General features: G+C 42.7%; 1 protein-coding gene across 7 annotated transcripts in view; it reads right to left on the bottom strand.

Annotated features, from left to right (window-relative positions):
- The window catches only part of GRAMD1B (GRAM domain containing 1B), a 338,159-nt gene that overhangs the window by 144,091 nt on the left and 179,186 nt on the right, over positions 1-14,882 (bottom strand). Inside the window, exon 1 of one of the 7 annotated variants that reach the window (XM_069070086.1) lies at positions 1,093-1,714. The exons of the other annotated variants lie outside the window; for them this stretch is intronic. Within the exon in view, the coding sequence (XP_068926187.1) occupies positions 1,093-1,115 (23 nt within the window). The 5' untranslated portion in view covers positions 1,116-1,714. Of the gene's footprint in view, positions 1-1,092; positions 1,715-14,882 lie in introns of those variants that run through there. 7 annotated transcript variants of the gene reach the window in all.

Below are 14,882 nucleotides of genomic sequence, written 5' to 3'. Positions count from 1 at the left end.
TGTAACTACTTGCACCCCTCACCCCTCCATAAAGAAGACACTGTCCTAGTCCTCACGTACAAGGGGCCGGTCTCCTGAGAAGGCCCCCAAGCAACTACACACGTTGCCCTGCAGGGAGAGCCAGAGCCCTCTTCTCAACCAACAAAGTTTTCCAGGGAAAAACTGTTCTCTTTCTCTACCAGATAAAAAGCCAACTCACCCACTGATCAGGCCTTTGGGGGTTGGGGAGTGGAAAGAGTGGAAGGAGAAGGTAGATTAAGGCAGGATTTTGCTTTTAAAAATAGAAAGTAAATGATCCAAGCTTCTGATGAGTTCTTGGTAAGGAAATAACTATCAGAGTAGAGCTACAGACCCCCATTCTGGACAAGAGATATCATTTAAAACCTCCTGGGCAGACCTGCTGTGGGGGTGGGCAGGAGTTTGGGGTGTGGTGCTACTGGAGGCCCAAGAATCAGGCAGATAGGACTCCTCTCAGCAGGGTGTGAAGTCTGACATCTCAAAAGATAGACCCTAATTGACTCCTTCTGTCACTTCTCCACCTAAATAGAAGTCCTTGGAGATGGTAGGGTTGGGGGTGGGGGTGGGGGGTGGAGGAGCACACGTGGGAGGTTCATTCTAAGTAGGAAAGGCAGAAACTCCCTCATGGGCTAGCCCCAGGCCAACATCCTCAGGGGCTGGTAAAACATCCAGGTTGCCCAACAGGATCAAGAATAGTGAGTACAGCCGCACTAGTGTCCTGATGCAAAGGACACTGGCCCCAGAGAATGACATTCTTTACACTTTTTGTACCCCCCCCCAAAGAAAAAGACAAGCAGGGCTACAGTCTGACAGCCCCCACCCCACCCTGGTACCCTGCATGGAAGATGCTGCTAACAAGCACTGCAGTGTTGCAGGGGCTGGGATGGGGGGAGGGGGAGGGGAGCCAACTTTGTAGAGTCCATAGCCCCACCTCCACCTCACCCCCCTTCTCTCTTAGGTGGGATGGGGCCTGTCTGAACTATGCCTCCAGAGGATGCAGGGATGTTGGGGAGGATGTGAGGTGGGGAGAGGAAGGAAAAGGGGACGGGGGCCTGTATTCCCTTCTCAGCTTACCAGGATAGCTTGAATCCTTTCATTAGTACAGTCTCGATAATCCACTGACCATGTCCTTATCATCCCCCTTACAGCTCCGGAGGTCCCAGGACATATTGGAAAAGATGACGGAATCCCAAAAGAACAGAATCTCATGTAATTTGACTTGTGCCAAGAGGGAAAGAGACAGAGAAGCTTCTTCTTCCCCCTTCCTTGTCCTTTACCGGCTGGAATCTAGGCTCAGAAACATAGGACAGTTTCTGCAAACCCAGCCCTAAGCTGGGGCTCTCTGCTTTCGCTGCTGCTGGTGGTGCTGCCACTGCTGCCACCGCCGCCAGCTTCTGCTGAGGATGGGCACCACTGGCAGGGCTGCAAAACAAGCTCCCGGAGTTGCTGTCAATGGTCGAGTCGCCGGCCGGTCACCTACCCACCCCACAGCTGCTCAGTAGCAGTCTCCAGGACAGAGGCAAAGGGGAGTCAGAAAAGAGAATGAAAACCTAGCTGAACAACCATCTCTCTTCCCCCAGGCAGCAGCTCCCACTGCTCCATATAATCTCCTAATCAATGCAGTACCCAAGCAAAGCAATGCCAGCTACTTCCGCCCATTTAAAGACACAGAGCATGTTTTGTCCCTGGATGGGACAGAGTGCAGGGGAAGGGGTGAGGGAAGCAGGGGAGGAAGAAAAAGAGGGAGGCAGAAGGGTTTGAAGATCAGCTTCCTCTAATCTGCATCTCCCAAAGGGTTAACAACTGGCTGGTGGCTGAGATCCAGGATTGTTGGCACAACTCCCAAAATCAAATGGGGATGAGGAAGGAGGCTGAGTTTGACCTGAAAGGCCTTTTGTAGAGTCTCTAGGTACCTATCCAAGGCAGTCTGCAGGAGACCACCTTAAATAGAATCCTCATCATCCTCACCCCAGCTAGGGTGGGGCAAACTCCCAACAGTGTAATCCCAAGCACTTCCTAGTGCAGGGAACACATAGATTTCTTCTTGGCTAGGAAAAATGGAGCCAGCCCTGGGAAGCAGTGTAGCAACAATGTATCAGCCCAACCATCCAAGATCCTATGGACTAGGAGAATTTAGTTGGCTAAAGGCAAAGCCTTTAGGGGAGATTTGTGAGAAAGCCTAACTAAAATACATTGAAAAAAGACCATTTAGACCAGGGGTGGGGAACCTGTGGCCTTCAGGTCCTTGGGTTTAGCCTTTTGACTGAGTAAAAGTTGTACAAAAAAATTATTTTATTAAAGGGATTTGTTCTGTGAATTTTGGATTCAGTCAAAGGACCTCACTTGAGGGCCTAGAGGGCCACATGTGACTTAGACCCATCCCTGATTTAGACCATGCACCCCACAAAGCAATGGGGAATTTAAAAGCACAATTCTTTTTAGGGATAAGGAAGAAGACCTCTCCCCCCTTTGTACCCAAAACCTTCCATGCAGAACCAAATCACTTTTAGGAAGATTACTACTTTGTGCCCTAATCCCTCTTCCTTGGCCATATCTCTCTCCACAGTCCTACACATGTTTCTCAAGAAGGGAGCCTGGGTCGGAGGTAAGAAGGAAGAGAGAATAGTAATTCCTCCAATAAGGACAACCTTCATCAAAATACAGCCAGGTGGATGAAACACTTAACTTGGGGTCAAGACCTGAAATTCAAACCAGTCCTCAGATACTTACTAGCTGTGTGACCCTTAGAACATCATTTAACCTCTGCCTGCCTCATTTTCTTAATCTTTGAAATGAAACTGATAACCCCCCACCTACTTCCCAGGTTGTGAAGATAAAATGAGATATTTGTAAAATTCATTATCAACCTTAAAATGCTATATGAATGCTATTATCATTATTATATAATTATAAGCCTTTACCTTGAACTTACCAGAAAGCTTCACTGATATATGCACATTATATACATATCTTCATTGATGTTAACACATATAATAATGTTTTAATGTTTGCAAAGTGATTTTCATATATTACCTTATTTGATCATAAGTATCATATGCAAATATAAGCATCAATCTCAAGAAAATTTCATTGCCTTCTGCAACCCTAAGTGAATCATCAGCATCTCCCTTCCTAGGGCTCTTTGCCCTCCCCAACCTCCCTCCCCCTGTTCCTCATCCTGCCCACCCCTACCCACCTCCCAACCAAAGCAGGCACTGATTCTGCCAGTTCTTCCTGAGGTTATGGAATCTGTTCCCAAGTCAGAGCTGGTACACAGAATTCTTTGATGTATGATGGAGCCCTTACTTAGCTGCTGTTTTTGGTCTAAGCCAAGGGATACCTTCAAATTATTTTGAGACTGAAAAACAAATCCCTATCTATGTTTTCAAATCCTCTAATTGCAGGGACAGACTAGAATACCCCCAGTTCTGTGCACTTGGATTGTAGACAAGTCCACATTTACCATACTCCCAACACAGCCCTGGTCAGGTAAAACAGTGTCTAGTTTTAAGGTCGGGAAACCATGAATTCTATAGTAGGGGATAAAGAAGTTCACTTTTTTATAAGTAGCTCATTGATTCAAAGTTCTTTTTAAGGTAGGTATCATGGATGTCTGGACATTTAAAAACATAAATGCATAAAGCAAAATGTATAGGATTAAAAAGGAAACTAATTTTTATTGAAACGGAACTGTCAAAATATTTAAAAATAAGTTCACAGATAACTAGCTTAGAAATCCTCATTTTACCACCCACCTAGGCAGTCTTAGGATCAAAGACCAGAGGTCAAAGGTCATCTGGTCCTAACTCCCTTGTTTCAGGGCTGAGATAACTAAGGCAAATTGCCTGCCCAAGTTCAAATAGTAAGTAGAATGGGTGGGATTCAGACCTAGCTCCTCTGACTCTAAATCTAGCACTCAGATATTTCTCCTGCACCACTGTGTCTTACCTAAAGCCAACTACACGATTCACCTAAGGATTTGACCATAAAAGTCCCTTCATTGGGGGTTTGTTTTTTTTTTTGCCCCAGTATTCCAACCACAAGGAACAAAGAAAATCCTTTGCACTGCACCTTCCCAATATTAAATTATAACAACATTGTTAAGGCTAGTTCTGGCTTTCCCTCTTCTGAATCACAAAAAGAAGCAAATGGGCTTCAGTTTTCTCATCTAAAAATGAGGGGAGAGTGCTGGATGACTGCAGCAATCCTTCTCCAGCTCCATCTATAATTCTTCAGGCCCAGGGCCTAAAACAAATCAGGAAACAGGCCCAAAAAGTTAATAATAAAATCTGCCTCTTCTATTACTGATCAGTTAGGTTGCCAGAAGCTAATTTTATAGAATTTTCATGTTACTTCAACCCCCTCATTTTATAGATGAGGAAACCAAACCCTAGAGAGGGGAAGTAACTTGAGCAAGGTCAGTCAGTTAGTCTATATTTATCAAGCATCTATTCAATTCAATTAAAAAAATAATTATTAAGTAGCTACTATGTGCCAAGCCAGGTGGTAAGAGCTCAGGATACAAAAGGAGGCAAAAGACAATCCCTGCCCTCAAGGAATTTACCATCTGATGGGGGAGACAACATGCAAACCAACATATATACAAAGAGAGCTACATAAATGATAAATGGGAAATAATGAACAGAGGGAAGGCCCTGGAATTGAGGGGTTGGAAAAGGCCTCCTGTAGAAGGTTGGATTTTAGCCGGAACTTAAGGAAGCCAGGGAGGTCAGTATGCAGAGAGGAGAGATCAGAGTGTCTTGTTCCTGGAAGAGCCAGGAGAACTGGATCACTGTATGTGTAAGATTGGGCAAGGAAAGTACAGGAAGACTAGAAAGATAGGAGAGGGCAAGATTATGAATGCCTTTGAATGCCAAGCAGAGCATTTTGTATTTGATCCTGGAGGCAAGAGGAAGCCACTACAGTTTATGTGTGAGGTGGAGGTGACATGATCAGACTTACTGTGTAAAAGACACTATGCTAAGCACTGGGGATGTTAAAGAAGGCAAAAGGTAGTCCCTGTTTTCAAGGACCTTAACAAATCCAATAGGGGTGCAAACATCTCTCTCTTTCTTTCATATGTATATATGTAAGTGTGAGTGTGTGTATGTATGTATGTATGTATGTGTGTGTGTGTGTGTATATAGAAGATAAATAGGAAATAACAGAGGAAAGGCACCAGAAATTAAGAGGGTCTAGAAAAGGCTTCCTGTAGATGGTGAGATTTTAGGTAGGACTTGAAGGAAGCCAGAAGGTGGGGATGAAGTGAGAAAGCTTTCTAGTCAATGGAGACAGCAAGGTCACAGTCTAGGTCAGTAATGGTAGGAAGAAAGAAAACATGCCACAGGGTCATGTAAAGCAATTTTCTTACCTCAGACTCAGCTCAGTCCTTACTTTATGAAACCAATGTCCTTAATGAAGAACCTAAAGAACGAGTTCAGAGTCTAGAGGAAGTTTTGCAACATGCAGTGGTCCCTGAACACATGGCTGCAGCTAGTCACGGAGCCAACTTGTTCAGTGAGGCTCAAGTTGGGGAACTCAGAAGGTGGGGAGGCTGCCAAGTAGAGGAGAATGATCATTTCTGTTATATTCCCATCTCCAACTTTTAGTGCATGGGAACTCTAGATTAAAATAATAATTTTATAACAAAGTCAACTTTCAATTATTCTGAGGCTAACAATGAAGCCTTTTCTTTTACCTTTTGTGCCTGACTTTTGGTCACTGAGTGCTTTTTGATGCTGCTCTCTAGCAAACCCTGAGAGAGAAAACAAAACCCTTAAAGGGTCCTTGGGCTTTTTATGAATAGCTTTGATGAAAAAAAAATTTAATGAGGTGGGGGCAGTGAAGGATTGGCTATGATTGGATTTCCTTTTTTTTTTTTTTAAATAATTTATTTTATGGAATAAAACAAGCATTTCCATAACATAGTACAATAAAAAAAAAAAAGGTGATTGCACATGAAACTTCAAATCAACTATGTACAACTTGATTTTTTAAATGGAGGCTTTCCCTTTCACCCCAATATTAGGGGGATCATCAGGGGTTTGCTAAATTTGCAAAGATCAGCTCAACAGAAAAGTGGTCTGTGCTATTGCAAGCTTGATGCTATTAAAATTCTTTTCCAAACCTTTGTGGAGTAGGGTTAAAGGTTGGAAACAAAGACTGAGTCAGAACCACCAGCCATCATCAACTTTGTGCAGTACAAATGAAATGACTGAAATGCAATGTGAAATGCACATTGCCTGAAGTAGGTCCATGCCTGTAATCCTGGAAAGGCTAAGGGTCAGGTAGATTGCCTAAACTGGGGAATTCTGAGCCATAAAAGGGCTCAGCCTGCTAAGCCCCTGAAAGAAGGGAGGATACCAGGTTGCTTTAGAAATGGCAAACTGGCCCAGGTCAGAAAAGGACATAGGCCAAAGCTTCCATGCTGACCAAAAGTGGAATCAGTCAATGAGTGGCTGTGAGGGCGTGGGAGAAGAGGAGGAGGAAAGAGGAAGGGAGGTTGGAGGAGAGGAGAAATGAAAGGGAGAGGGAGGGAAGGGAAAGAGAAGAGGAGAGGTAGAGGGTGGGAAAGACAATGGAAAGAAGAGGAGGAGGGGAGGGGAAGAAAGGGAAAGAGAGAAGGGGAGGATCAGGGAGGGGAGGGGAGGAGAGAGAAGGGGAGATTCTTGCCCTAGAAACTAGGAGCCTCTTTTCGTTAAGTTCAGGAGTTAGGTGTCTAAGAGCTACAATGCTGAGAAGCAGGTATGAAATATCATTTAAGCTCAACTTCTTTTATTTTTTCCCTAAAATTCTTTAAGCCTACGTTCTAAGGATGCTCTTTATTCTGTTCTCCCTCCACCCCTCCCTTGCAGACAGGCAAGCTGCAGTAATATGGAGGAGCTCTCTGCCCCAAGCAGCCTGCAAATCTGGGGCAGGCCAGTGCTGCAGTCACACACTGGGAAATCAAAGCTCAAGGCTCAGGCAGGGGAGGTATCAGGAGCTGAGCATGTTATATTTAAGGAGTACTTTGGAGGTCACAAAGCAAAAGAAGGGATCTGCCTCTAAAGACTGCAGCTCAACCACAGGCCTTCGAGCCAGAATCCTGTTCCAGATTCATCTCCTCATCAACAGAGTCTGTGTGCGGGGATGGTCACAGTAGCGGATGTTCAAGGCTGAGCCTGATCAGGTGCTCCTACAGACTTCCTTGAGCTGCCTCCCTCTTCCTCCTCCCTCCCTGTTCCCTCCTCCACCCTCATCCACTATTAGTCACAGGATCTGGGGTGACAGCCTAGGCTCCCAGCATTGGTCTTGCCTTCTGGTCTGTTCATCTGTGTCAGCTCCCAGCTTAGAGCCGCACAGAGCACCCCACCCCCAACCACCATGAACACTCATGCACACATGCATACTATATGTGCCCTCTGGCCCAATCATCCCAGCAAAATTGGCCTAACAGGAAGGCAACTGTCCATAGGGAGGGAGGGAGGGAGAGAGAGAGGGAGAGAGAGAGAGAGAGAGAGAGAGAGAGAGAGAGAGGAAGCCAAAGGTGTCAGTGGTTCAGCATACTGTTTCAGTTATCTGTTTGGCCCTAAGAATGATAGCTTCTGATTCTATAACCCTGGGGGGTGTACTGACAGTGAAACTACCTCACTTTCTTCTTTCTTCCCTTCACAACCTGTTATACCAGGAATCCTCCCCGAGCAAGTAACAGACAAAGCAAAGTCAAAGGCAGACTCTACTTAGCACCCTCATACCCACAATTCCTATACAAAATACTGTTGGCATGAAGCAAGATACATATGCCCAGTGGCCAGATGGAACGCAGGCAGGGGCATGGCTCCCACAGATGGGTGTCTGTATTCATCCTAGAAAAAGGACATGTCTGTTTTCCTGTCAGAACTATAGGAGAACAGGATACATGGGGACGGGCACTGTGGCTAGAGCTACAGAGCTGGGCACTTGGTTGATGGGACAAGGGAATAACCAAAAAGTAAAACCCAATCATCTATGACCTAATTACCTTACACACATCAAAATCTTCTACAGCCTCACATGAACACTCTACCCTCAACTTATGATAAACTTGCTCAATGATCTTGAAGCCTGTTTCTGCTCCTTAATATCTACGTGAGGAATACAGATTAGAGCATACTTTTTTTTTTGCTTTTTTTTAGAGGGGAGAAGGTAGGGCAATTGGATTAAGTGACTTGCCCAAGGTTACACAGCTAGTTTTTTTGTGTTAAGTGTCTGAGGTCGGATTTGAACACAGATACTCCTGACTTCAGGGCCAGTGCTCTATTCACTGTGCCACCTAGCTGCCCCCATACTTTTTTTTTTTTGCTTTATTTTTCTTGGGTTTTTATTTTGGTCTGTTTTCTTTTACAACATGACTAATATGAAAATGTTTTGCATGATTACACATATATAACCTATATCAAATTGTTTACCTTCTCAGTGAGGGGAGTGGAGAGGAAGAGAGAGAATTTGGAACTCAATTTTTAAAATTAATGTTGATACACATATAGCCTATATCAGATTGATGCTGTCTTGGGGAGGTGGGAGTGGAGGGAGGGCAATTTAGAACTCAAAATCTTATAAAAGTAAATGTTGAAAACTAAAAATAAGTAAATTTAAAAAATAAAAATGAATGTTGAAAATTGTTTTTACATGTAATTGGGGAAAATAAAATATTAAATTAAAGTACACACACATATGTATACTATCTAAGTATATATGTGTACATTGTGTACAAATTGTGTATATGTTTACATTGTGTGTATGTGTGTGTGTGTAAACACACACACGTCTATACATAGGGAGACCTGGGGAACTCTCATAGTCTCAGTTTCCTCATCTACAAAATGAAAGTGTCTCCAAAACCCTTCATAACTCTAAATACTTTATATTTGCACTTCTAGGTCCTAGGATCCTGAGTAACTAACTTATTCTACTATTCCACCAGTTTCCCAGATTCATAACTTGAGGGTCATCTTTTATTCTTCTCTTTCCCTGATCCCACATGCCCCAAGAGTCAGAAACTTCTTCTACTTCTACCTCCAAAATATCTCTCAAGTCCGGATCCTCTAGTCTCCTTACACAGCAACTACTCTCCCTAGTTCAGGCTTACTTACATCTCTTCGGTCAGTCAATAAATATTTACCAAGCACCCCCTACATGCCAGGCATTGTGCTAAGCACCAGAAATACAAAGATAACACAAAACAACCCCTGCCCTCAAGAAGCTCACAGAAGTATAGTGGAGGTAACATGCAAGGAGCTTTTTAGCAACGAGCTACGTATGGCATAAATCCTTACTCATCTTTTTGCCTCTAATCTTTTCCCTCGCCAATCCATTTTCAATCAATGGCTGAGTAAGCTTCCTAATGTATCACCATGACTGCATTACTCCATAATCCTATTCAACAAACATTTGTCAAACACTTGACATCCTAAGCACTGGAGGTACAAAGACAAAAACAATATACTCTTCCAGGAGCTTACTAATGGGGGGTTGGGAAGGAATATAGCATAGAAAAGTAAACAGAAGGTAATTTAGGGAAAAAGAAAGCACTAACAACTTATAAAATCTGGGAAGGCTTCATAGAGGAGGTGGTACCTAAGAAGAAACTAGAAGAAAGCAAGAGATAAGAGAGTGCATTCCAGAGATGGCAGGAAGACTGTGAGTAGTCCAGTCTGGAAGGAACAAAGAGTTCTTGGAGTGGAATCATATTAAATAAAGCCAGAAAAGGAGGAAGGAGCAAGACTGGAGGGCTCTAAATGCCAGGTTGAGGAATTTGCATTTTATTTGTTGTAGTCTTGTTAAGTTGTGTCCTATTCTTCACAATCCCATTTGGGGTTTCGCTTGGCAAAAATATCTGGGAGTGTTTTGCCATTTCCTTCTTCAGCTTCATTTTACAGATGAGGAGGAAACTGAGGCAAATAGGATTATATGACTTACCTAGGGTCACACAATTGCTAAGTGTCTGAGGCCAGATTTGAACTCAGGAAGATGAGTCTTCCTGACTCCAGGCCTGGAACTCTATCCACTGCACCAGCTGGCCCCTAGCTAACATTTTATGCCAAAAATAGGATGTCATTGAAAGTTTTCAAGCAGATAAATGACATGGCCAAACATATTCCTTAGTAAGATTCTTTTGGCAAGTGACATGGATAAGGAATTGGAAAGGGAAGTCGCTGGAATCAGGAAGGGGAAATCATAAGTCTAATGCAGTAGACAAGGAAAGAGAGGATAAATCTGAACTAGGATAGAAGCTATTTGGGTGGAGGAAAGGGGGTTAGAAATTAAGAGACATTGGGAAGGCTGAATCAAGATATGGCAACTGTTTGACAATGACAGCTGAGAGAGACGCTAAAGTCAAGGACAATTCTGATGTCATAAAGCTGGGTGACTGAGTGGACGATGATACCCTTATGAAACAGAGAAAAGCTAGAGGAGGGCCAGTTTTAGGAAGAAAGATTAAGTCCCATTTCCTACATGTTAAGTATGAGAAACCAATAGAACATCCAGACAGAGATGTTTAAAAGGCTGTTGACAATGCAGGACTGGTGCTCAGGAGATAAATCAGGGGGGCATCATCTATATTCATTCAACCATCTGCACCAGTGGAAGTTGATGAGATCACCAAGTGAGATAGAGGATATAGAAAGTGGGATACAGCATAGAGATCACCTTTGGGACGGGGTGTCACATCTCCTTAAGAGGGTAGAAGATATACAAGGATCCAGCAAAGTCTGACAATATTCTGACAATTATTAATGAAGTAAGCTCTCCATGGAGATGGGAGTTAATGGGAGAGAGGGCAGAAGTAGAAGCATTAACCTTAGCAAGAAGAAAGGCCATGTCTTTCAGAGACTGGTGCAAAGGAGGAAAGGACAGATGATGGTAAAGAAGGGCTCTGAGAAATGGAGTAAGGAAGGTGAGGTAGCCTTGATTTTCTCAAAAAAGTAGAAAGTTATCTCATCAGCTAACAAGTACAAGATTTGAGGACGTGTTAGGAAGTGGGGATTTGGAACATTCACAGTAGGGATCATGATGGTCAACCAGGACAAAAAAAGAACTGCCATGCAGCAAGAGTCCAGATGTGAAAGCAAACAATGAAATGATAGTGGACCCAGACAGGATGGCTATGTGAGTTCCTCCAGTGAGTGGCATTCAGTAGGAAAGGAGCAGAAGAGAAGGGAGATGGTGGGGGCAAGCTAGAGCACTTAGGCCATGAACAGCAGTAGGGAGAGGGATAAGATACCGGAGGGCAGAGGATAGCAAGATGTTTTACTGCTAACTACAGGGCTGAGATTCTACTCAAAAAGCTCCCTATTGCCTGGCATTCAAAGACTCTATAATTTGGCTCCAACCTGCCTGTAGAGCCTTAATTTTTACAACTTCCCTTCATATACTCTATGTTCCAGCCAAACTAGATTACTACTCATTGTCCTCTCACTCATGCCAAACTCCATGCTTGTAAGAGATTCCTTCCAAACCCCTCAATTTCCATCTAAATTTAGGTTCAAAGGATCATATATTTAATGCTAGAAGAACCCTCAGAAACCCTCTATACCAGGGATGGGCAACTTACAGCCTCAAGGCCACGTTTGGCCTTCTAGGTCCTCAAGAGTGTCCCTTTGACTGAATCCAAACTTCACAGAGCAAATCCTCTTAATAAAAGGATCTGTTCGGTAAAACTTGGACTCAGTCAAAAGGCCACACCCAAGGCCCTAGAAGGCCCCATGTGGCCCCAAGGCCACAGGTTCCCCATCCCTGCTGTAGTCCTATTCCTTCTTGTGGAAGATAGGAAACTTGAGACCCAAAGAAGTTAAATGACTTGCCCAAAGTAGTAATCAGAAGAGCTAAGATTGAAAAATGGATTCTTTGGCTATAAGCCCAACGCTCTGCCACGAAGTCCTTCCCTTCTCTCAAAGGTCAACTCAGATCAAACTTGCTCTATGAAGCTGATATCCCCCTCCTCAAATTGCCTTAACATTTTGCCTGGCTCTCCTTTGGCCCATCACACTCTACCCTATACCATATTTATGTATACATGCCCTACCTCTATTAGACTAAGGTCATTAAGGGTAGAGAGTAGACCATGGTTTTATTTCTGCACTACCAATCCCTAGCACATAGGAGCACATGCACATAGAAGGCATTTAGTAAATAACTATTAAAGTATTTTTTTCTGCGCCTGTGATTTCATTGGTTTAGGAGATTCTCATTGAAGAACTTCCTTTCTCAACACATATTAACAACTTTACTGCAATTTATAGTTTTATGGAGTTGCCTAGGATATTGTGAGGTTAGATGACTTGTCATCATGAGTTAGTATCACAGACAGGACTCAAACTTAAGAGCTTCCTGATTCAGAAGCCCCCTTTCTATCTTCTATGTTAAAACCCCTCTCTTATTATATTAATGATATTATATTAATCATATCATATCATATTATATGCAACACTTATCTAGCACTTTAATATTTGCCCAGAGTCACAAGCCTAGTAACAGTGGTAAGACTAGAATCTTGACCCTAAGCCCAGAATCTTTTATTCTAATCACTGCCTCAAACTCATCATTAGTGAGGCCATCTGCCTGGAATTTCACTCTCCTCCCATCCTACTCAACACTCAGTCAAGCCAACACTTTATTTAAAAGTTCCTGAAACTCCCCTCCTTTGAGAAGACTTCCTGAATTGATCAGAAAAGAGCTGGCAGCTTTCATGTTCCTACCGTACTTGGAAATAAAACTCCTACAGCAATGACACTACACATCCCCTTTGCCTTTTTCCTCTTTCTCTAAATGCACTTAGCCCTATGAGTACACCCGATAATAAAGGCTCACACTGGGAGGTATGAGAAATCATCTAGTCCAATTTCCTCGTTTTCCAAATAATCTCTCTTACCTCAATTTCTTTAAGCAACTTGCCCAAGGTCATGCAGGTGGTCCTCATTCTCATCCACCCACATTGCTGCCAGACAGACATCTAAATGTCTTATTCTATCCATTTATAAGATGAGATACATAGGACCTAATTCAGGTGCTCTTCATTTCTTTTTTGTATTACTTCAGTAATGATAATGATGATGAGAACATTAACAACCACCACATGGGGCAGTTAAGTGGCACAGTGAATAGAGCACTGGCCCTGAAGTAAGGAGGACCTGAGTTCAAATCCGACCTCAGACACTTAACACAAAAACTAGCTGTGTGACCTTGGACAAGTTACTTAACCCCAATTGCCCCACCTTCCCCCATCCAAAAAGCAAAAAAACAAAAACAACCACAAGCATTTATGTAGCTCGTTAAAGCTCACAAGGCACTTTGCATAATTTATTTCATTTTGTCCTCCTTGGAGGTAGGTGTTATTTTTTATCCCCATTTTACAAATAAGAAAACTGAGGCAGGCAGGAAGTTAAATGACTCCAGACTTTAAGTGATTTGACTAAGATTACAAAGCCAGAAAGTGTCTGGGGGCAGATTTTACTCAGATACTAAATCCAGCCCTCAATCCACTGGGCCACCTTGCAGCCTTAGCTAATAAAAAGCAATTATTTGGTTTACTTCTGCAAGATGGTCCACAGAAAGTTATATTTAAAAGAATACTGGCCAGATAGCGACTTGTCACAGGACTATTTATATCTGAACTCATTGAACAAGATAAAAAAGAATAAGATGGTGAAAATAATAACAATGATAATAACATTAATAATAATATGCAACAAAATAGTAAAAAAAAAAAAACCGATGCAACATAATCCTGCAGAAATTTAGCACCTATCAGAAATTCACTATTTTGCATAAACTAACAGGAAAAAAATTCCTGTACTACAAATACACACCTCAAAATAAACTTGGGAATTCAACAGAATTTTTAAATAAAGTGTTGGCCTGGCTGACTGTTGAGTAGGATAGGAGAATGAAATTCCAGGCAGATGGCCTCACTAGAAGCAGACCATGCTCTCAGACCCAAGGGTTGCCCACAATCACCCAGACATAACAATGATGACCAACATTTTTAACAGATGTAGCTATACCAGATAATCATCATTTTCAAGCTATGTGGAATGAAAAACTCTAAAAACACAGAGACCTAGTAGGAAAAAACAAAATCCTGTGAGAACAGAATATACTCCCTATCATCCCCCCTGGCACCCCTGTTTGCTGCTGAACAGGTCTGAAAATACTTTTGCTAATAAGCCTAGAGAGCTTACACTCCAATACTTTCACACTGAAACAAATTAGAAATATCAATACCTGGATGGTAGACCTTGCTTTTCTCTTCTCTATATATATTACTTCTTTTGATGATCTTATCAGCTCCCATAGATTTAGTCACTATCTCTATACTGACTGATTCTCAAGCACATCTATCCTGCCCCACTCTCTGTTTACCTTCAGTCTCACAACTCCAAATGACTTTCAGACATCTTGAATTTACCACATCCCAGAACAGAACTCATAATCTTTCTTCCTAAACCCTCCTCTCCTCCTAACTTCCATAGATTTCCATAGAAGACAACACCAGTCTCCTAGTCACTCAGGCTCAAAACCTAGACGTAATCCTTAACTCCTTACTATCTCTCTTCTTCCACACTCCTTAAAACCAATCAATTTCCAAGGCTGTCAATTTCACCTTTTTAATATCTCTCAAGTACAACCCTTTCTCTCCACAGACACAGCCACCACCCAGGGTCAGGTCATTATCACCTCATGGCTGGACTTTTGCAAAAGCCTGAAGATAGCTCAGCATGTGCCTGAAGCCTCTCTCCACTCCAATCTATCCTCCATTTAGCCATCAAAAGGATTTTTCCAAAGTGCAGGTCCTACTATATCAGACACATATCTTCTCTCTCTCTCTCTCTCTCTCTCTCTCTCTC

The sequence above is a fragment of the Petaurus breviceps genome, unplaced genomic scaffold, assembly GCF_028583685.1.
Source record: "Petaurus breviceps papuanus isolate PSGF00001 unplaced genomic scaffold, PetGlider_PUasm1.0 90804, whole genome shotgun sequence".
In the NCBI taxonomy this organism is placed as follows: Eukaryota; Metazoa; Chordata; class Mammalia; order Diprotodontia; family Petauridae; genus Petaurus; species Petaurus breviceps.
Note: the sequence above shows the minus strand (reverse complement) of the source record. Positions and strands in the feature narration are given on the sequence as shown.